At 42.3% G+C, this 23,011-nt stretch overlaps 1 protein-coding gene across 1 annotated transcript in view; it reads left to right on the plus strand.

The window, feature by feature from the left end:
* Positions 1-23,011, plus strand: part of LOC122806959 (synaptic vesicle glycoprotein 2C-like) — a 419,490-nt gene that overhangs the window by 75,812 nt on the left and 320,667 nt on the right. Inside the window, exon 5 of the mRNA XM_044077810.1 lies at positions 9,356-9,477. Coding sequence (XP_043933745.1) covers positions 9,356-9,477 — 122 coding nt within the window. The remainder of the gene's footprint in view (positions 1-9,355; positions 9,478-23,011) is intronic.

Below are 23,011 nucleotides of genomic sequence, written 5' to 3' on the forward strand. Positions count from 1 at the left end.
ATCACCTTTTAATGTTGCTATTATATGAAGACTTTCTACTATGCTTACTCAGCACTTGTTTTTTGCACATTAAAATTTAACTCCGAATGGGATTTATGTTGACCGAGATACAGTCAGCTAATAACATAAGTGCCCATTTTGTGGACATAACTGTTTATATTAACTTGATAACTTAACTGCTTAAATTATAAATCAAAATGCACATATCCCAGTTCAAGAAAATGTTTTCTTATTGATTACTTTTTACTCTTTCAGAAATTTCTTGAACCCTTGAAAAGATGTTAGCACTTACTATTACAGCCTCAAAAAGGTTAACCTTGTCTTTACTAATTTCTCCATTCCTGCTCAGTTTGCTTTAGTGGCTGTGGTATTTTTAGAAGTGGTTTATGTAAAACCTGTCAACTGTTTATAATATGATTTTCTTGGAAGAGTTCATGCATGAGGGTATACTTGTAATACTCATGTTTTTATATGAGTTACTACTTTTTGGCCATGGTCATTACATTCCATGGATCATTTGGCGGCGTAATTGCAAGCAGTTCTGGGGGAGACCATATGGCTAATTAGTATATGACTGTCTCCCACACTGCCTCATTAGCATGTAGCACAGCCTGAGAAGCTGCCTTCCTTGGTGCTGCACGTCTTCATTCAAAAGCACTGTGGTAGGGTTGTCTTTGAATTCTGGAAGATTACTGTGAGGTGTAAACATTGTGTACACCTTGCTGTAGCCTTTATATATTCAACCCATAGAATCCGTATATCACACTGATCTCTTGTGGCCCTTTCTTTTCTCATCAGTTTTCTTGCTTTCAGTAAGTAATATTATGCAGAGTCCCATCAGGCTGTATATTCAGTTTAAACACTCAAAAATGCAGGAAGTTGCATAAAAGTTCCTTCATGTATTTGAAGTTGACTGCACTGCTGCTGGTGAGCCATATGTGTGGCATGTACCGAATTTTTCACTAGCCTCATTGGAATCCAAGAACAAATAACTGTAGCATGATTTGGCCAAATATTTTGTTGACTTTCAGTTGTGTATCATTGGCCTGAAATTTATACTTGCTCTATGTATAGCTTGTTAATATACATTACTGTACATATGCATTTTGATTTGATCCTTCTTATACAGGAAACACCAACAGAAATTGTAAGTAAAGGATCCAGATTCATTAAAAGGAGTATAAACAATGACTTAAGTAATCATAGGTTAACAGGTGTGTACTAGGCTAATGGCCCCAGAGCCTTAACAAGCCTTGCCCATAGGATTACCCTGGCATCTTGCCACCCGACCTTAGTTCCATTGCCTCTGTTGAGTAAAGCCACTGGAGTGATCCCCGGGCTGAATTTTCTATTTCCCATCCACTCATCAAGATTCGTTCATAGGTTCATAGGTTCATACTAGGCTATCTGCCCAAGGGCATTTATAAGCCTAGCCCATAGTTATTTGGCTTTCGCCACCCCTTTAGTTTGAATAAAACTATGCCTATTATTTTGCTGTGCCTCTGTCAAGCAGTGACACTGAAGTAATCCCTGGGGTATATCTGCGATCCCCCATCCATTGGTCAAGATTCCTCTTGAACAAGGCCTGCCAGGTGCTCTGCCTCACATGTACTGGGATTTTGTTCCACAGCATAGGGAGTCTCTGGGTGATGAATCTGTCCCTCCAGCACGTTCTATTAATAACCGTGTCAAGGTTTAAGTCTCCCGCCCTTGTGGTTCTGAGGGATCTAGATTTTTTGAGGTGAAGCATATTCATTAAATCAGGGTTTGACATGGCCTTATATGTCAAGCACAGGTCACCTCTGAGCAAGCGGTATGAGACTGAATAGAGCTGGAGTTCTTTCAGTCGGGCAGCATAAGACATATTTTTGAGACCCTTTATCCTTTTGGTGAGGAACTTTTGGGGCCTTTCCAGCTGCTGCAGGTGTCGGGTCAGATACATTCCGAATGGGGCATTGTACTCAATCATAGGTCTAATGAGTGATGAGTACAGGGGGACGATGACCTCCCTTGATCTAGATGTGAATCCCTTCATGATCAGGTGGGCAATGTAGAAGGTTTTCCTAACTACTTTAGCAACATGAGTGTCAAACGAAAGGCTACTGTCAACCTGGGTCCCCAGATCCCTGATGACTTCTTCTGTGCTCAGTGGATTGCCACCTATATGGTAGCTAGGGTAACCTTGTTTTTCCCGAAGGGTATGACTATGCATTTCTTGGCATTTAACTTTAGGCCATGGCTCTGGCACCAGTTATCCGTTTCTGTGAGGCCCTTCTGAAGGATATCTGTGTCAGATGTGTTTTCGACTATGGCGCCCAGTTTGCAGTCATCTGCAAACTTTGTCAGCCAAAACCCTCCTGTGTTTGCTTGTACTTCAGAAAAGTAGATGCCGAACAAGAGTGGACCCAGGACTGAGCCCTGTGGGACACCACTTGTGACAGGCTTTGAGTCTGACATGGCTCCAGCAACTTTGACCTTGTGGGTTCTGTCACTTAGCCAGTTTGCAACCCATCTTGTGATATATGGGTTTACATTCAAGCTGATGAGTTTTTCGATGATACCTGAGTGGGGTATTGTGTCGAAGGCCTTTGCCAGGTCAAGGTAGGCTGTATGGACTGCCTTTCCCTCATCAATGGCCTTGGTAACTGTCTCGAAAAAGTCAACCAAGTTTAAAAGGCATGATCTGCCTTTGACAAAGCCAAACTGGGTTGGATCCAAAGTCTGCAAGTTCCCTATGTCTTTATTTATGAGTTCCATTATGATCCTCTCCATGGCTTTGCAGATAAGGCTTGTCAAGCTAATGGGACGGTAATTTCCAGGGTCGGTGGAGGCACTGCCCTTGTGAAGTGGGACCACAGTCGCCGTCGCCACTCCTTGGGTGCGTATCCTGAGGTGAGGCTAAGATTAAACAGCTGTCCTAACTGCGGGTTTAATTCCTCATTGAGTTCGTGGAGCACACAGCCGGGGACACCATCCGGTCCCATGGATGCTGTGTTTTTTGCTTTGGAGAGAGCAGTTCTCACCTGGGCGTTGGAGATGTTGGGGGGCCTACAATCCTCTGGGATAGATATCTGTCCTTTTGGGGGGGGGGGAGAAGTTTGCACTGAACCTGTCAGCCAGTATGTTGGCAATGTGTGTAGGTTCAGTAATCTTCACATCATTTTGAACTAATTCTGAGCATATCTGGGAGTTTCCTCCTAGGTTTCTAACATAGCTAAAGAAGGCCTTATGATTGTCTTTTGAGTCCTTGGCGATTTTTCTCTCAAAATTTGCCTTGGATGATTTTATGAGAGCTCTTAGTTTTTTACTTATAATGATCAAAGGTGTCTTACCTTTCAAGGATTTTGCTCTATCTTGTAGTAGCTTCCTCCTTTTGTTGTAGAGCTTGTTTATGGCTGGGGTCCACCAGACTGGACGCTTGCCTTTGGTACAAAGAGTCTTAGTTTTGTTTGGGATTGCCTGATCCATGCAGTCCTGTAGGTGCTGGTAGAAGGCATTTGTAAGTGATTCAGTGGTTTGAGTAATGTTTACCACTGGCTCAGGGGCCTTAAAGGAGACCACACTAGTTTTTAGAAGTGTGAAGTCGGCTTTTGAGAAGTTTTTCACTGTGGTCTTTTTTATTTCAGGTGGGGCGGGATGAGGACCTCCAGCGAGATTAGTTTATGATCTGATCTCACCAGTGAGGGGTATACTTCCGGTGTTGAACATTGTGATCCCATGTTCGTGATGATGAGATCAAGTATGTTTTCTCCTCTTGTGGGGATGGTGACTAGTTGTTCCATGGCATTTGAGTTTATGAACTCCAGGAACCTTTGGGCTAGAGTGTTTGGGCTTGAGTAGTGTTCCCAGTCTATATTAGGGTAGTTGAAGTCACCTAGTATGATGGTGTTTGGAGATACATTTATCCCCTCCATTGTTTTCAGGAAGGCCATGTGAGGTTCCTGAGTTTGAGAGGGTGGCCTGTAACATGCTACAAATTGCAGAGCAGTCTTGCCTATGGGCAGTCGCTGGGTTATGAACCTGTCCCTCCAGCACATTCTGTTGATTGTGGTAATTAGGTTGAGGTGTCTGGAGCATGTGGTGTGGATGGATTAGGATTTCTTTAAATGTAGCATTTCTAACAGAGCTGGGTCAAACATGGCTTTCTAAGTCAAGCAGAGATCACCTCTAAGTAGGCGATATGAGACAGAGAATAGTTGGAGTTTTTTTAGTCTGTCGATATAGGACAAGTGTTTAAGGCCTAGGATACTCTTTGTGAGGTACTTTTATGGCCTCCAAGATGATTAGTTTGTGGTCGGATCTAACCAGGGAGGAGTTGACTATTGGTGTAGAGCAATGGTCACCCATGTTAGTAATGACCAGGTTGAGGATGTTGCTACCTCTAGTGGAGGTAAGAACAAGCTGTTCCAGGGCATTGGAATTAATGAATTCCAGGAAACATTGGGCAGGTGTATTGGTACATGAGTAGTTTTCCCAGTTAATGGAGGGGTAGTTGAAGTTGCCCAGTTTGAGAGTGTTAGGTTGGACCCTAATATCCTCCAGGGTACTTCGGAACGTGGAGTGTGAATCTTGGGACATGGTTGGGGGCCTATAGCAGGCTACAACCTGAATCACTGTCTTACCCAGTGTTAGCTGCACCTGAAGTATCTCAGATGCATTATGTTGGGCTACCAGTCTGGAGGTGTGTGCATCCATTATGAATATCGAAACACCACTGCCTTTGGAGCTTCAGTCCAAGTTCTGGGGCCAAAAGGTGTGGAATGAGTTATAGCCTGGTAGTGCAGGGGTGCTTTCTCCTGCCTTGAACTAGGTCTCTGTTACAGCACAAATGTTGAAGTTCTCCATTTTAAGGAGGGCTTCGAGCAAGTGCATTTTGAGATTTAGACTTCTAGCGTTGAGCAGCATGACCCTCAGATTGCATTTGTTTGTAGGTGTTATGGTAGTAATTTGTTCTTTGAAACACTGCCTAAAAAAGGCACTATAGGGGTGGCAAGAGCCTTGGCCAGTATCTGGAAGCCCAGGGGTGACAGATGCAGGCCATCTTTGGCAAAGCATCGAGGTCTGTCAGTCATTTCATCCCAGGCAGACAGGTACAGGTTCCCCTTAGAATGACACCAGAAACTTAGACAATTGTTGAAATCAATCATTTTCTGCTTGTACTGTGGTAGGATTCTGGGTGATGGTAGGATGCTGCTCAGGGCTAGGGTCATACCCGCCTGGGCTACATAATCCGAGAGCTCCTCCATGTCTCTTTTCATGTAATCCAGGGAGGTATGTTTCAGGTCATTCACACCCACATGTACAATGAAAGAGTTATATTCATACCTGTTGTTGAGGGACCTGAGTGCGTGCGTTATGTGGTGGATCCAGCCGCCTAACAGGCACCTGACTGTTACTTTCTTCTTATTCACCCTAGTGAGTGGGACATTAGTGTGCCTCACTTTAGAGTCACCTATGACTAGTGTGTTGGGCATGCTGTTTTGCCTTAGGGGCTTTGGTTGAGTGCCACACTCTTTAGGAGAGTTACATGTCTCGTGATTAGTGTTGTGTTGTGGTGATCAAGTGCATTTCTTCCTTGGAGGCCTCTGCTGTTTGGGTAGATTTTTATTGAGAGCCTCCTCGAAGGTGGGTGTGTGGTTTGTATTTTTATGTGAAGGCAGTGCTGGTGTGTAATGCAAATAAACCCAGACGTCAAAATAGTGGTTCACACAGGCAGACAGAAGGATGAAAGGGCTACAAAATAGACATAAATGTATCGGATTCAAACCACAGAAGTTAATAGCATGTAAAACGTGAAGTTTAATATGTAAAACTAATTAGAGTCTCAAAAAAGCTGAAATAAATAATGTAATAATAGTAATACTTAACACTGACAGTTTGTTTTGTCTTCTGCCAGCCACCAATGCAGTCTTCAACTTGTAAGCCACACTCAGTTGCATGTGCTGCAGGCATGTGGGGTCATAGACTGGACCACCTGTGTAAACCCTTCTGTAGCAAATGCAATTCTGGATTCTGTGATTCAAAACTCGGACTGTCATGGTGCACAGGAAATTGAGGACATAATATTTCAATCCCTCAGAGGCTATGCTTTATGGGTATAGCATGTGTATTTAAGCCCCTCAGAGGCTATGCTTTACAGGTATAGCATCTGTGCTTTAAACAGACTGTAACTGCAGTTGCACTGAGAAGTCTAGGCATGCGGTGTTAGCCTAATGCATGATGCCAGGGTGTTAACCAGCAGGAGGTTCATGTTTCTTCATCTGCCTGGAAAAGAGAGAAGAAAACAGTCAAGCTGATAACACAGGAAATCTCATCAGTTATACAATGCAGAAGCTTCCCTCACAGATCAGCTGGTAATAGTGAGTACGTATCCCTTATTTTGTAAGAGTGTATCGTACATTTGTACTTCTCTAAAATTGTTCCTTAGTCTTTTAGCCTGCCTTAAGTCCTGCAAACTGCACCCCATTATTGCTAGCAGACATGCCTTTTTTTCTGTGCATTGAGGTTATGGAGCTGTCAGTATTATTCAAAACCTTTTTTTCCAGTGACTGAGTGCAGTATTTTTACTGACAGGGTTGTAAGTGCAATCCTAGGACAAAGGTGCACCCAGTGATGTAGGTTGTTCATCAATGTGTCAAACAGCAATTTGTTTGACAGCATGTGCTTGGGTGGGGAAAAGGATCAAATGCATTTTGTTGTCAAATTCAGGAATTTTGAGTTTGTGAGGTAGGAGAGTGTGTGTGCAAGTGTTTGCAGGTTATGTTAAGAGTTAGGTAAGGGGATAGATTTAGTGGTGTGTGTGTGTGTGTGTGTGTGTGTGTGTGTGTGTGTGTGTGTGTGTGTGTGTGGGTGAATGCATCCAAGTGTCTTGTGGAGTGGTACAGTTATGGGAAAGGAGTTTTTATAAGTTAATTTGTAGGGTTACTGGAAGGGTCACTGTTAAAGTTAGCACAGATTAGTAAGGTGAGGCGAGTCTGTGGATTTCTGTTTTGTATGTTTAAGTTTGTATTAGAAGTACTGGCATTGATTCATTATGTTTCAATGCTTGTGCACTTCGATAGAATGTCATATAATCATGGTGCATCAGTCTCACTGTATCTCCTCCTCTGCCCAAGTCACACTGATTCCCATTGCCCATCCCTGCTTGCAGCAGTACATAGTTTACATTTCTGCATGTGATGTATGCATTTGCTTTCCTTCACAGCAAACCAGACAGTGAAGTTCTTTGAGTGACTCTATGCATGATATTGCATATGCACTCATTTGTTGTATTTTATTTGACAGCTGGTCTTGGAGGTCAGTAGAGGGACACCTCAGTTAAAAATTACCCACAGCTATGCATCAGGGTTGGATGATACTGTTACCTAGTTGGAGTGTTAATTTACACTGTGGTGGGGTATCTCTGGGTGTTGTTGTTACAGCCATTGTGATAAATATTTAGGTATATGATGCTTCCCCACACAATATGGTGTTAGTTATTTGTTTTTACTTTGCTTTTCAATATGAGCATTTTTTTCTTTGTGTGGCTTTTCCAATTAAAAAAATATTATTTCTCTTTTTATGTAAGCTGTATAGCTTGTGTGTCTGTTACCCTCAATCAGAAGAACACACAATTCTACTTTCTGTCCTTTATTTTCCAGTAACAAGTAGAAAGTAAACAACAAAATGAAAAAGGACCACCAGACGACTGAGGCTAAAAATGATTTAATAAAAGTAGATAAGCCCTTTTGCATACAGTATGTTTCTTCAGATCATAATAAAAACAAAGTTAATCAAATAATTTAAATACAAGTAAATCACACAAATCGATCAATAATACTCAGTAAATCTAGTCACATGACTATAAAACACACGTCTTTATACATAATATATACAAAGTAACCAATCTCATTTAGTTAAACCACGTAATCGGAGATAAGGTTTCAGGAGAACTGCTGAGGCCAGCCCTTCTGTCATCTTGTAATAAAACAATCCATCTCGGCTCGGCATGTTCTACCTTATTCTTAACATTACCTGTTCTAAGATCAGCCTGAATAATCTGAATGACCATAAATGTAAAAGAATGTGCTGGACCATATATACGAACATGTTTCGCTAAAGCAATTTTTCGTCTAATTTCTTAATACAATAGATGTGCTCACGAATGTGGTCCCTGAGTAACCGATCTGTTTTGCCTAGATAAAATGATGAGCACACACTGCATATTGCTAAATACACTGACAACTCTTACAGTTTGCAGAACCTTAAAATTATAGATTTTACCAGTAGATTGGTGAACAAATTCATTTGTGCTGTTAATATATGCACAAAAACAACAAAATCCACACCTTAAAGTCCCTAAACTTGTCCTGTCCATGATTCCTTCAAGTCTAGGTTGTAAATTCTTATAACATAACATACATTTCAATAACTTAAAATAAAATCTAGGTTTAGATTCCCACAATGTTTCTAATACACTCATCAGCAGTTAAGATTGACCAGATCATATTAAGAATTCTGCAAAGAGATTTAATATCAGAGGAAAAAGATAAAGTAATGCCTAAAACATCCTGATTCCCCTTGGTATTGACCCCTGACAAAAGGTATTTTTTTCCATTTACTTGCAGCCTGGCCTCTATAGATATGTCAAGTTTTTAAGCCCTTAAAGGTTATTTTAGCAAATTATACTCTTTGTAAGTCTTGTCACTGGTTATTTGAAATGTTTTTGTTGGATTATTACATGCAGTCTGTCTGAATATGCACACTCTCTGTACATGAAATTTGCTGTACTGTCTTTCTGACTTCTGCACAAGGTAGAATGGCATGTTTCCTAACCACCTGAGTAAAATCAGATGATGAACTACAAGTCTGTGATAAATCTTGCAAATATATATATATGAGGCAGTTGTATATGAGATGTCAATGTGTTGTTTGCGTGAAAATTCGGTAAAGGAAGTCTTTATTTTTAATATGTAGTATTATTTAGTGGTTGTAGACCTCACCCTCTTTTCATAAATTCTAAACTCTTGAGGCAACTTCAAAGATATTTCAGTGCTATGTCTGTATCTGATTTTGGTTTATGTCAATTGCTATCGACTAGTGCAAAGTGTGAATAGGTCTTCCAGGGTGATCTAATATGGGCAACTCTTACATAGTAATCATGATCATAAAAAGTGCTGTTTAGTATGACTTATTTCCAGAAAACAGGACAATTAAATGTTGTATGCTTCTTTACACAAAAGAATCTGAATATAAAGTGTTAAAAATAATTATGTGTACAGTACTGCTGCAATCCCATTTAATGACTGGCCTTGCCTTCTTGTATTTGTTATGTTAGTTTTTTAGATACTAATTATTTATTTATTTTATTTAAAAGGGTTGGTGGCTCAATGCCTGTCATTTTTTCTTACTTCTCGGAGTTCCAGCCACGTAAAAAGAGAGGAGCCATGATAAGTGCCCTGGCAACATTCTGGATGGCAGGAAATATCTTGGCAGCAGGTACCTTTGCAGTTTTTAAATATAGGGCACTTTAGAGTCTTGCAGCTAACCTTTGTATTTATTATCACTTCCTTCAATATTAACACCCCAGTGCTTTTTCTTTTCATCTTCTGAGTCTCTTTCACTGTCAGGGGCAGTGGATGGAAGGTTACAACTTCTTCTGCCTTGTTGATGATATTTCTGTTGAAGTGAGGAAAGTGGATTTCTTTGTCTCTCAACAAAAAGTAAAGTATGACTCCTACACACAGTAAGGCGTCCTCATAATATTATACTGAGATACTTAATTTTGTGTCATTCCCCAGTTGATGATAGCCAAATAAAATGTCTTGGAGTGTGCCCATTTCATATTTTATTAAATGAATTCTGTGTGTTTGTGTGTGTTACTCACACATGTTTGCGTGAAAGAGTACTATAAAATATTGGTGAACAGAATCAAGTATGAATATTTATTTTGTTTATTGCTATGGACATCATTTTAAAATACAAATAGAAATGAGCATTTGAAGTCTAGCTCTCAAAAGCAAGAATCAAGATCAAGCTTCTAAGAATGCTAATTAAATGGGTCTATATCAGAAGCTTGAACGGTCAAAAGAGCGAACGCTCTTTGATCGAGCTACAAATATCGAAGGCACTAAATAGCAAAGACATGGAACAGTGATTTATTTCCCAGGGAAAAAAATCACTGGGCCGTTTTTGGGAGTTTGCCATTTCCTCCACTGTGGTGCGATCTCAGAGTTGGTATATTTAAGTGGGGGGGGGGCACAGTCCCCTACATTGGGGGGATGAAGACCCCCAGTTTATGTTGTGTTTGCATTTGTTTTTTTTATTTTTATTTTTTTGCAGAGCAGCAATTTTTTTCCCTGGGAAAAAAAATTGCTGTTCTGTGTCTTCGCTAATTAGTATCTTTGATATTTACATCTCGATCAAATAGCGTTCGCTCTTTTAACTATTCGAGCTTCTACTATAGACCTTAATTAAACTTTGAGATGCTCCTAAGGCTGTGAATTGAACCCAAGACTTTGAGACCAAATGAATATTACTCATTCTGATCCCACCCAGTTTAATTTCTGCGCTTGGTGGTTAAGCTGTTGAACATAGTTAACCAACAGCTTGCAGTTTTCTTTCCATTGTGTTGCCTTAGGTCTGTTCCATGCTTATTTGAACTCCCATATTGTTATTGAGATTACCACTTCCTCAAGTAAGTTGTTCCTTATACACTACACACACTCCGTCTCTGTATGGAACATGCTTCTTATCTCAGCTGTGAGATACCTTGCTCTTTATAGTTTGTCACCTTATTGTTGCTCATGTCTTACATGGTCTGGTAGGAATATAACTCTGAATCAGGTTTATCTTCCCAACTGCAAACTTATCTTGTGCTAACACATCAGGTTTCAGCTGTCAGAACTCCTGTAGCTCATTGATCTCACCTAAAATCAGCTCATAAAGCAGATTAGCTTTCTAGCGGCTTTACATTTTCACGAGATGAGATTGGCTAAAAGAGGTAGAACATGTTGCTCATGATGAGTTTGTATTTAAAAATATTTTCAACTTTAACTAACTTTTTGTGGGAATATTCTTCCCTCTCTTTCTTTCCCTACCCATACACATACAGTGGGTATAAAAAAGTTTACACACCCCTGTTAAAATCCAGGTTTTTGTGATATAAAAAAATGAGACCACAGTAAATCATTTCAAAACTTTTCCCACCTTTAATGTGACCTATGACCTGTACAATTCAATTGAAAAATAAACAAATCTGTTAGGGGGAAAAAAAATGTGCAATAAGCTGGTTGCATAACCCTTAAACTAATACATTGTTGAAACATCTTTTGATTTAATTACAACATTCAGTCTTCTTGGGTACACACCTGCCATCAATTAAAGAGACTCTGATTAACCCCAAATAAAGTTCAGCTGTCCTAGTAGGATTTTCCTGACATTTACTCGGTTGCCTGCTACAGCGAAAGCCATGGTTCACAGAGAGCTTACAAAGCATCAAAGGGAGCTCATTGTTGAAAGGTATCAGTCAGGAGAAGGGTACAAAAAAATTTCCACAGCATTGGATATACCATGGAACACAATGAAGACAGTCATCAAAAAGTTGAGAAAATATGGGACAACAGTGACGTTGCAAAGAACTGGATGTCCCTCCAAAATTGATGAAAAGACAAGACGAAAACTGGTCAGGGAGGCTGCCAAGAGACCTACAGCAACACTGAAAGAGCTGCAGGAATTTCTGGCAAGTGCTGGTTGTGTACTACATGTGACAACAATCTCCCGTATTCTCCATATGTCTGGTCTATGGGGTAGGGATGCAAGACGGAGGCCTTTTCTTACATAGAAAAATATCCAGGCCCAGCTAAAATTTGCAGAACAATACATCAAGTCTCCCAAAAAGCATGTGTGAAAATGTGCTATGGTCTGATGAGACCAAGGTTGAACTTTTTGGCCACAATTCCAAAAGGTGCTTTTGGCACAAAAACAACACTTCGCATCACCAAAAGAACATCATTATCACGGTGAAGCATGGTGGTGGCAGTGTCATGCTTTGAGGTTGCTTTTCTTCAGCTGGAACTGGGGCTTTAGTTAAGGTGGAGGGAATTATGAGCAGTTCCAAATACCAGTCATTTTTGGCCCAAAACCTTCAGACATCTGATAGAAAGCTGAAGATGAAGAGGAATTTCACCTTTTCAACACAACAATGACCACAAGCATACATCCAAATCAACAAAAGAATGACTTCACCAGAAGAAAATTAAAGTTTTGGAATGGCCCAGCCAGAGCCCAAACCTAAATCCAGTAGAAAATCTGTGGGATGACTTGAAGAGGGCTGTGCACAAGAGATGCCCTCACAATCTGACAGATTTGGAGCACTCTTGCAAGGAAGAGTGGGCAAATATTGCCAAGTCGAGCTGTGCCATGCCGATAACTCCTACCCAAGAAGACTGAATGCTGTAATTGAACCAAAAGGTGCTTCAGCAAAGTATTAGTGTAAGGGTGTGCACAATTATACAACCAGCTTATTGTACATTTTGTATTTTTTTTACATTTTTTCCCCTAACAGATTTGTTTGTTTTTCAATTGAATTGTACAAGTTATAGGTCACATTAAAGGTGGGAAAAGTTTTGAAATAATTTATTGTGGTCTATTATTTTATATCACAAAAACCTGGCATTTTAACAGGGGTGTGTAAACTTTTTATATCCACTGCATGTGTGTGTGTGAGTTTGTGTGTGTGTGTGTGTGTGTGTGTGTGTGTGTGTGTGTGTGTGTGTGTGTGTATAAAATCTATTATTTCTTTGCTATTTTAAATAGTAGCAATATCTTGTCTTTCTAAAGTTACTTTATTGTTAGTTAGCTTTGCTGTGTAACTGTTAGAATATGATGCTGTTTATTGGTCATTGTGTATTGTGTTTCACTTTCTTCCAGGATGTCTGACAAGGCCACTGTCATCAAAAAATATAGTGTCTATGGGCATAAGATCCCCTAAAACCTACATGCATCTACTGTGTAGGGGCAGACCATCTCAAAGTAGAATGTGAATCCTGCGCTTCCTTTGGAGCAAGGGCTGTTTTTGACTGAAGGTATAAGTTAATACTTAAGGGTCTTCTCCCTGCCCAAGTGAAAGACTCGACCCCTTTGGCTTACACTTTGGCTTCTTCTTCCAAGAAACTCGACAAAGCTAAGCCTGCTGAGGAAAAGGAGAGAGAGGGAGAGAGAGAGAAAAGGAAGCAACATGCTGTTTCTCCCCACAGCTGGCAAGCCCCCAGCTCCACTCCCCTATACTCCATGAAAGACCCAGTCATCCCAGTGCCTCCCCCAGTCTGGGTCTAGTCAAGCCAGCTCCCTTTTTGGTAATTGCTTCTCCAGTCTGAACTTCAAATCCAGTGTGCACAGTTCCAGATGATGCCCATGAGAGATCCTTGTTGGAGCTGAGAGCATCTTCTGCTTTGACTCAAATAGTTTCCCTTACCCTTTCAATTCTGGCACTGTCAGATCACAAAAGATCTCAGAGCCAAGGTATGGGTTGTTGAGTTCAACTCTGAGGTTATCGAACCCATTTCTGCTTCTGGGTGCTTCGGCCTTCGATGGCTCAGCTCTGATTTCAGCTTCAGGGACAAGTCAGGTTGGGAATGGGGATATTCCTTCCTTTGGATCTTCAGGTCCTGGGAGGTCATCTTTGATACAGATCTCAGTTTTGCCATTTGAAGCCTTTAAAAGGGTCTTCCCCAGATCTAGAGATGATGTTCCTCACATGCACTTGGCACTGCCTTGACTCCCTCTGGATCTTGTGGGGCCTTCTGCATGTCCTTTCAATCAGAAGCAACCAACCTCAGTTATTCTCGAGGGTCCTCCCTTGACAAGTTCCTGATCCGATTCTGAACCTACTCCAGAGCACCCTGCTGAAGAAAGTTACAGAAAGCGGTTTTGCAAAAGGAGGCATGTAGACTTGTCTCAGTAATCACTCACTGTAGATAACTGCAAGGAAGGGGAGGTATGCCCCGCTTCCCTCTTGGAAGATATCTCTTTCAGAGAGACCCTTGAATTGATGAAACAAGGGGGGGTTGGTCATCCAAAGCCCTCTCCCAATAGGAGTCTGTGTTCTTTGAGGCTTTTGGGGCTAGCTAATCTACTGTCTGGATGGTTCCACCCTCTGACAAGTTCATTGATTTGGTCTGTCAGGAATCTTAGAGGGAGCCCAATGTATTGAAACCAGTCCCCAGAAAACTTTGATAAAATCCTTATGTTCCCTTGAAATGGGTCTCATTGGAGCAATGCTTCTGCAGTAGATATTATGGTGGTTATGGCAGCCACTAAGAAGGACTTTTCCAAGGAGATAATCTCTGTCCATCCCTCTAACAAATTGTGTAGGGAGTTGGACAGATTTGAAAAGTGAGCTTGTGCTTCAGCGACATTTTCTTTTTGCACACTGAACTGTCTGACTCACATGACTCAATCTAATTTGTTTTCCAAATGCCTCTTGGGTAACTTGCCTGCAGACATACAGAAAGCTGCAGAGTCACAGCTATCTACTGTGCAGTCCATGTCTAATATGTCCATTTGCCTACTTTCCAATGCTGTGGATGGCACTTTAAGAGCAGCAGGTACCGGCATTGCTATTCGTCCGCATGCCTAGATGCATCTCTGCGATTTTGCAGCGAACTTTAAGACATCCTTTGATGGTTCAGCACTATTTGGACCAAAGGAAAAAGAGATGCTCACTAGTAGAGAGCAGGAGAGCAAGACTCTGTCTGCTGTAGGCATGCATTTTTGTACCCCACCAAAGGATTTTTTCCCAGAACCAGAAGGGTGATAAACTCTGGTTTCATAAGTTCCAGAATTTTGCCCATGACACTTATAGTTACAAAGCCATCTGAGGCAGAGGGGGAATAACTTAAGTGGACATTATCCAAAGGGCAAAGACGGACTGCAGAATCAAGGGTTTTGAGGTCCCTTTACTGAGAAACCCTTCCAGTGCTTCTGAACGGTTGTTTGACTGCCGCACTTTGAAGGCAGTTGGGAGAATCTGATCTCTGCACTCTCACATCTGGCTGGCCATCACTCAAAAGATTCTTGAGTGCAGAAGATAATCACCAGGGACTACATTATTCCCTTTGCTTTCACCCAAAAAGCAGAGAGAAAATTTCCAACATACTAGAAGTCATAGGAGAATGGCAGTAGAAGAAATATCCAAGCTGCTGGGGAAAAAATAGTCATTCAAGATGTCCCATCAGACCAGCAATGATCTGGATTCTGTTTGAGATTCTTTTTGGTTCTGAAGAAGGCTGGGGACCACAGGCCCATTCTGGACCTTAGTTACCTAAAGTCTGTTTATGAGACAAACAAAATTCCAGATAGTATTGATGCAGTCCTTCTGAGAAAGGATGACTGGATGTGCTCAATAGACCTTCAGGATGCATACTACTATGTAAAGATACTGAGGCAATCTAGAAGGTTTCTCTGCTTTTGGCTATGAGCCAGTCATTACTAATTCAGAGCACTGCCCTTTGGTCTCACCACAGCTACCAGGGTATTCACCAAATGTATGGCAGTGATGGCAGCTTACCAAAGACTGCAAGGGTTCAGGGTGTTCCCCTATCTATATGACTGGCTCCTCACCACTCCCACCAGACGTCTACTTATCCAGTGAAGGGACTTCTTGCTGCAATTATCTCACCACTTAGGGAGTACAATAAATCTGAAGAAAAGCCAGCTGACACTGAGACAAATGATACAGTTCATAGTGTGCCACCTGGACATGATACCCAAATAGCCAGACTGCCAGAATCAAGAGTTCTATCTCTTTGTCTTCGAGCTCCTTTAGTCCTCTTTCACTGCAGTCCCTCAACAAAGCTAATTCTTCAACTACTGGGATCAGTGGCTGCTTTTATTACACTGATTCCACAGGCAAGATATTACATGAGAGGGTTGCGGTCGACCCTTTCTCTTCAAGTGGTCAATGTTACATCATTTTCTTTACTTTCTAATATAACTTGCATCTATATGCATGCATCACATTTTGTGGTGGTTGACCTTCCATCTTTTCTCATGGTATCTGCCTTTCACCTTTCCATCTCTGATAGCCACTGTGACCACAGACACCTCTCTTCTGGGCCGGGGGCCATTTGGAAGGGAAGTCCAAGGCTCATGGTTCATGACTAAGGCCAAGCTTCACATTATATTGTCTGTGAGATAAGGTCGTCCTTCTAGTGTTGCAAGCCTTTTAGGGCTTTCTCCCTAAGGGTATGATTTCCATCCATCCAGATGGACAGTATGGCAGTAATCGGGTCCATCAACAAGCAAGGGGGAACCCACTCATACCCATTATGTCAGGAAGCCATGAGAGTGTGGCAATGGGCAATGTCTTCTCAATAGTTCCTAGTAATAACACACATCACAGGGAGTTCCAGAGTCTTGGTGGACAAAATGAGCAGGTTTATTCTATTTCCACACCAGTGGTCCTCAATCAGTAAGTGGTGATTATGATTTTCAGCTGCTTGAGCCAGCTATGCTGCAATCTTCTTGCATCCCAAACTTGATCTGAATATTAGAAATAAATCCCACCATAATAAACAACCCATCCTCAAAATAGTTCATAACAAAAAGAACTTCAAAGCCAAGGACCTAAACAGTGAACTAAAATACTGTAAATGAACTCCCCTAAAACATCTACCCCTAGATGAAGCAGTAGATTACTTTAATACAAACTTTCTCTCAATGCTAAACCGTCACGCACCAGCCCGAACCATCAGAGTTAAGACAAACTATGCCTCTTGGTTAACAAAAGAAACTAAATCCATAATGAAGGACAGAAACAGAGCCTGGGCTCAGTATCATAAACTTAAAACCACTACCTCAAAACAAAACTACTTAGCTCTACGGAACAAGTCCAAACAACTTATAAAACTTGATAAAACCAGTTACTACAAAACCTTACAAGAGAGGAACGCTCACAACCCTCAGAAATTCTGGGCCTCAATAACTAAATTACTGCATCCAGGTAAAACCAGCACTCCCGCACCCATAGTTCCAACCGACAAAGAAAGCACCCCTACACAATTCAACAAATTATTTAAGGAAACAGTTGTAGCTCTATCTAACACCCTAAATAATACCACCAGCCCTACACCGTCTCCAACCCCTACTAACCCTACCACACAACAGACTCCCTCTAGCTTTTCCTTGTCTCCAGCACCTACCCAACTTATTACTAAACTCCTCAAAAAGCTAAAGCCTACCACACTATCTGCTGACAAACTTCCAGCTGATTTCCTTCAACTAACAGCTTAAAATATATCCATAGCAGAATGCAAAATTCCTAACCTATGGAAAATATCTCATATTATTCCTCTCCACAAAGGCGGCAACTCCCTTGAGCTCACCAACTACTGCCCAATTGCAATTTTATCTCCTTTATCAAAAATATTAGAAAGAGTAGTGCATTCACAACTAATGCAATACCTCCTACAAAATAACCTTATAGCTACATCTCAACATGGCTTTCGACCCCCCCATAGTACCATCACTGCTCTACTCTCATATACCAACATGCTCAACACCCATAGAAACAACAAACTTTTCATTTCCTCTGTATTCTTAGACTTATCTAAAGCCTTTGATATGGTCAACCACAGTCTTCTTCTCAAAACTCTATCTACCCTTAACATTAACTCCCTCACTATATCATGGTTCATCAGCTATTTATCAGGCCGCCAACAAGCAATTCTTTGGCAGGACCAGATATCCTCCCTCCTACCTGTATCCATAGGAGTCCCTCAAGGTTCCATACTTGGTGCTTTACCATTCTCCATATTTACAAATCAGATAGCTGCCATCTCTCCCTCTGCCTCTATAGTGCAATGTGCAGACGACACCACTATCATATGCACCGCCCCAACCTTAAGCAAACTTCAAACAATAACACAGCACAACTTTACTCTGGCTGAATCATGGTTTTCTAGCATTAAACTTATACTCAATCCCAAAAAAAACAAAACTACTTCTTTTCAGTCCTGTTATAGCTCCTGCACTAAATAATGATTTCACCATAAACTCCAAGGACAATACCTCAATCACCCCAACAACTGACACTAAACTCCTAGGATTAATAATTGATAACAATCTAAAGTTTGACATACACATAGCCCAAACAATCAAAAAAGTAAACAAAAAGCTTGGTCTACTGTATCGGAACAAGCAATTCATGGCCAATTATGCCAAAGCCACTATTGCTAGAACACACCTATTATCCACCCTACTGTATGCCTCCCCATTCCTGACTAATCTTCGCCAAAGCGAACTAAACAAAATGACATCTTGCTATAACAAGATTGCCAAGTTTGCTACGGGTGCCTCTTGTAGATCCCATCACTGCCTTTCCCTCAAACAGCTCAACTAGCTTGAGTTGCCCTAACTACATGTCCTTCAAGGATGCATCTGCAGTCATAACATATGGGTTGTCCTGCCTCAGGCAGCCCTTCGGTCGGCCGGATTCCAAAGTCTGGGTCTGGCCACGGCTGATGTCGCACTTCATCCGACGTCATAGCTCCTGGGGTATAAAGGCATCAGCCGATGCCATTTTCCTCAGTCTTTCTTGCCACGCGGTGCCCGAAGCAGAAGCTGTTCGCAAGTGCCGGTCGGTCAGATCCAGAGATTTCAACTACCGAAGACTTCTAAAAAAGCTAAGTACCCCATTGGGGACTCTTTCTTGCCTCAGCCGATGTCAGACAAAGTAAATAATTGTTTAACTTGTGGGAAACAAATACCTCATAAGGATTTCCACTCTTACTGCCTTCCTTGCTTAGGCCCAGACCACGACGTATCAGCTTGTTTAGCCTGTGCTTCCTTCAACCGAAGGACACTTAGACGTCTGTCGGAGTTTGCAGAAGAGTTTTTTGGCTCCGCTTTTGCATATAAAATGTCGTCGGAGACTCCGACTACTCATTTAGCTAAGAAACGCAAGGAAAAGGACTGACACTCGCGGCCCGCGGTTTCAGCTGAAACCACGGTTAGGCCTACCGCGAGTGTCTCGGTTTCGGCTGAGACCGAGACCTCGGTTCTCCCTTCGGCCGAAAGCATGCCTCCGACAACCGAGGCCACACAGGCCATGGCTGAGTCGGCTACAGAAATTCCTACTGAAGAAGCAGGCACACAAGATTTGTCCGACACTATTCCGTTGGACATCTCTACTCCTGTACGTGGGGCAGCTAGACCCCCTGCTTCTATGTCTATCAAGGCCTTTTCCAGGGCTAAAGCAGCAAAACTTTCCAAGGCCTTACCTACAAAAGCTCCCTCTCACAGGCCTACTTCAAGTTCTCAGATTCTCAGCCTTGCTGAGGACCTTATTCCTCTGATCAGGGGATCCCAACCTCACCCAGACAGGGCCTCACAACCCCCTCCTGAAAAGAGGCCTAGGACTGAACCCCCTGAACCTCTCTCCTCTGACTATTCCTTGGATGGTTCAGATTTATCTGACCATCAGGAAGGCCCATACTCACCTTATGAGGATTCTGATGCAGAAGACTCCATTCCTTCTGCCTCTCCTCCAGAAGAATTTTCATTTGGGGAAACCCTACACTGTATGAGGGAACACTTCCAATGGCAGGGTCAGGATTTTTCTGATTCTAGGAAAAGGCTAAGGACTTTTTTACACTTACCACAGCATAGGCCTTTAGCCATACCACCTGTACTATCAGTTGTTGATGATGCATACAATGATGCCAGTACTGCCTCTGATTCTCTTCCCCTGGCCCCTGCCAAACCTGACAGATACTACAGGGTCCCGGATTCTCACTTCCACTTGTATAAGGCCCATGCTGCAGACCCAGAAACCATTCTCAGGGCCCTAAAGGTGTTGCAGCTGCCTCTGCCAAAAACCCCCTACCCTCTGAAAGAGAATCTAGAGCATTAGAGAGATGGGGTAAAAAGGTATATACATCTGCTACTCTTTCTGCCAGGGCTTTAAACTGTCAATTTCACATGATACAGTACCAGGAATTTTTGTTAGATCAGCTGAATAAAAAGCTGGCCTCTCCTGAACCTTTAGACCATAAGTCCCTTCAGGATTTGGTACACAACTCTCAGCAGGTCAGTAATCATTTCTTGAAATGTGGCTATGATGCACTGGAGGCTTCATTTAGATCAGCTATGACTGGAGCAGTGATTCGAAGGCATGCCTGGCTAAAAGAACAATCCTTGCCAGACCATGTTAAGTCTAAACTCCTAGATGCCCCTATGGAGAAACAAAGTTTATTTGGCTCCCCTGCACAGGAGGTTCTAAAGAAAGTGGAAGAAAAAGCAAAATCTGTCCAAACAGTCAAGGATTTCCTGCAGGTCCAACCTCCGAGGTTCAGCAGAAATTGGCCTTCAAAGAATTGGTCCTTTCCAGACACCTCTAGAGCACAGAGAGGCAGAAATAGACGCCCAAGAGGCAGAGGTCAATCAAGGGGTGCCTACAGGGGTCGTCAGTAGCAACCTGCCAACCAGAGAAGTGCCGCCACAGCTGCGACTGCAACCACTTCCACAGGACAGACACAATGACTTGGCTCTGATTCCGCCTACCAGGGAACAACTGGAAGCACCCTTGGGCGGAAAGCTAGCTTTATTTTCAAAAAACTGGCATTGTATTACAGGAGACAAATGGACTTTGCAAACAATAGACAAGGGCTACAGGTTTCACTTCCACACTCTACCAAAAAAGAGAGGAATGCCAAACCTTCCACCAAGCCAGAAATCAGAGGCTCTAAAACAAATCATCAGCTTACTAAGGATGAGAGCAATAGAAAAGGTACCATCTATGGAACAAGGCCAAGGATTTTACTCCAGACTATTCCTTGTACCAAGAAAAGAAAATCAATGGAGGCCTATTCTCGACTTGTCCGCACTGAACACATATCTCATTGTTCCAAAATTCAAAATGCTGACCCTACAGCAACTTCTTCCCATGTTGGGCAAGGAGTCTTGGCTGGTGACTCTAGATCTCAAGGAGGCATACCTGCACGTCCCTATACTACCAGATTGCAGAAGACACCTCAAATTTCTTGCAGGATCAGAGCATTATCAATTCTCAGCATTGCCCTTTGGCTTATCTACTGCGCCCAGAGTATTCACGAAATGCCTGGCATCAGTAATTGCTCATTGCAGGCTTCAGGGAATTCAAATCTACCCATACCTGGACAACTGCCTAATACAAGCGGACAACAAGACAAAAATAATAAAGGATTTGGCCTATGTCATACAACTGCTGCAAGCCTTGGGATACACAGTCAACATACAAAAGTCAAGACTAGTGCCATCACAAAGGATAACATTTTTGGGTGCAGAACTGGACACAATAACTCAGATGGCTTTTCTTACAGAGGAAAAACAAAAGCAACTACCAGTCTATTTCATGGCATTAACAAAACAAACTCAGCTTACTGCAAGGAAAGTCCTGCAGGCCCTGGGTTACATGGCATCCTGCATAATCTTGATCCCACATGCCAGGCTGCATATGAGAAAATTACAATGGTACCTGAGGAATGTATGGTCTCAACACAAACACAGTCTAGAAGCCCTGATACCAATCATTCCATGCCTGCAAAAAGAATTCCTGTGGTGGGCTCAGGCCTGCCAGATAAACAGAGGATTGCCTTTCCACAAACCACATCCAAGGCAGACCATTACCACGGACGCCTCAGACCTAGGCTGGGGGGCACACATGGAAGACAAGTGTATCCAAGGCCTATGGTCCCAAGACCAGCTGAATCTACACATAAATCTAAAAGAGATGCTGACAGTGAAGCATGCAATCGAGGCATTCAGTTCATTCCTCCAGCAAGGACACCTGCTGATAAGGACGGACAATACCACAGTCATGTGGTACATCAACAAACAGGGAGGCACGCATTCCTACCCTCTATGCCGGATGGCAATGGACCTGTGGAACTTAGGTCTGAATCTCAACATCCAACTGCAGGCCAGATTTGTACCAGGAAAAGATAATTCACTAGCAGACAGCTTAAGCAGAACTACCACGGATGCTCACAAATGGATGCTGCATCCAGACATCTTCAAAACCATAACAAAGAAATGGGGAATGCCAGAGATAGACCTGTTCGCCTCCCCACTCAACCACCAACTGAAGAAATTCTGCTCAAGAGTATACCACCCACAAGCCTGGAAGGTGGACTCCCTTTCTTTTGAGCTGGAAGGCCCTGACAGTATATGCCTTTCCACCTCTCCCATTGATGTACAAAGTTCTACTGAAGATCAGAGAGGAACAGCCAAAGGTAATTCTGATAGCTCCAGACTGGCCAAGGCAACATTGGTACCCGCTACTGAAAAGCATGTCTCGGACGAACTCATGGCCTCTACCTCTATGTCATTTACTTCTAACGCAGAACAACTGCAAGACCCTGCATCCAAACTTAAAAACGCTGCAGCTAACTGCTTGGAAAATTGCATAAAACAAAACCAACCTGTTTTATCTCAGAGGGTTAAGGACATTATCCTGGAGGCTCGCAGACCCTCCACAAGGAAAACATATTCAGCCAAATGGAAGAGATTCCTCATTTGGAGTGCAGCAAAGGGAGCAAATGTCACACTGTCAAACCTAGCACACATACTAGAATGCTTAGCAGAACTGTTCCACAATGGCCTGTCCTATTCTTCCATTAAGATTCATGCATCAGCAATTTCAGCAGAGTACAACATGGATCCTCCTGTCTTCTCTCATCCTCTCCTCAGACAATTTTTGAGAGGGATCAAAAATGTAAAACCTCCAAGGAAACCACCTCTGCCTGCATGGGATCTCAATTTTGTGCTAGAAAAATTAACACTTCCTCCCTTTGAACCAGCAGCAACAGCAGACTTACAGTTCTTATCTTGGAAAACTGCCTTCCTGCTAGCAATCACTTCAGCAAGAAGGGTATCCGAGTTACAGGCATTAATGGCAGTGCAGCCTTTTCTCATCTTTCACCAGGATAGAGTGTCTCTGAGAACCAATCCTACTTTTATGCCAAAGGTGGTATCCAGGGTATCCTTGAACCAA

Source organism: Protopterus annectens, chromosome 7.part0 (assembly GCF_019279795.1).
Source record: "Protopterus annectens isolate FY-2018-M chromosome 7.part0, PAN1.0, whole genome shotgun sequence".
NCBI classification, from domain to species: Eukaryota; Metazoa; Chordata; order Ceratodontiformes; family Protopteridae; genus Protopterus; species Protopterus annectens.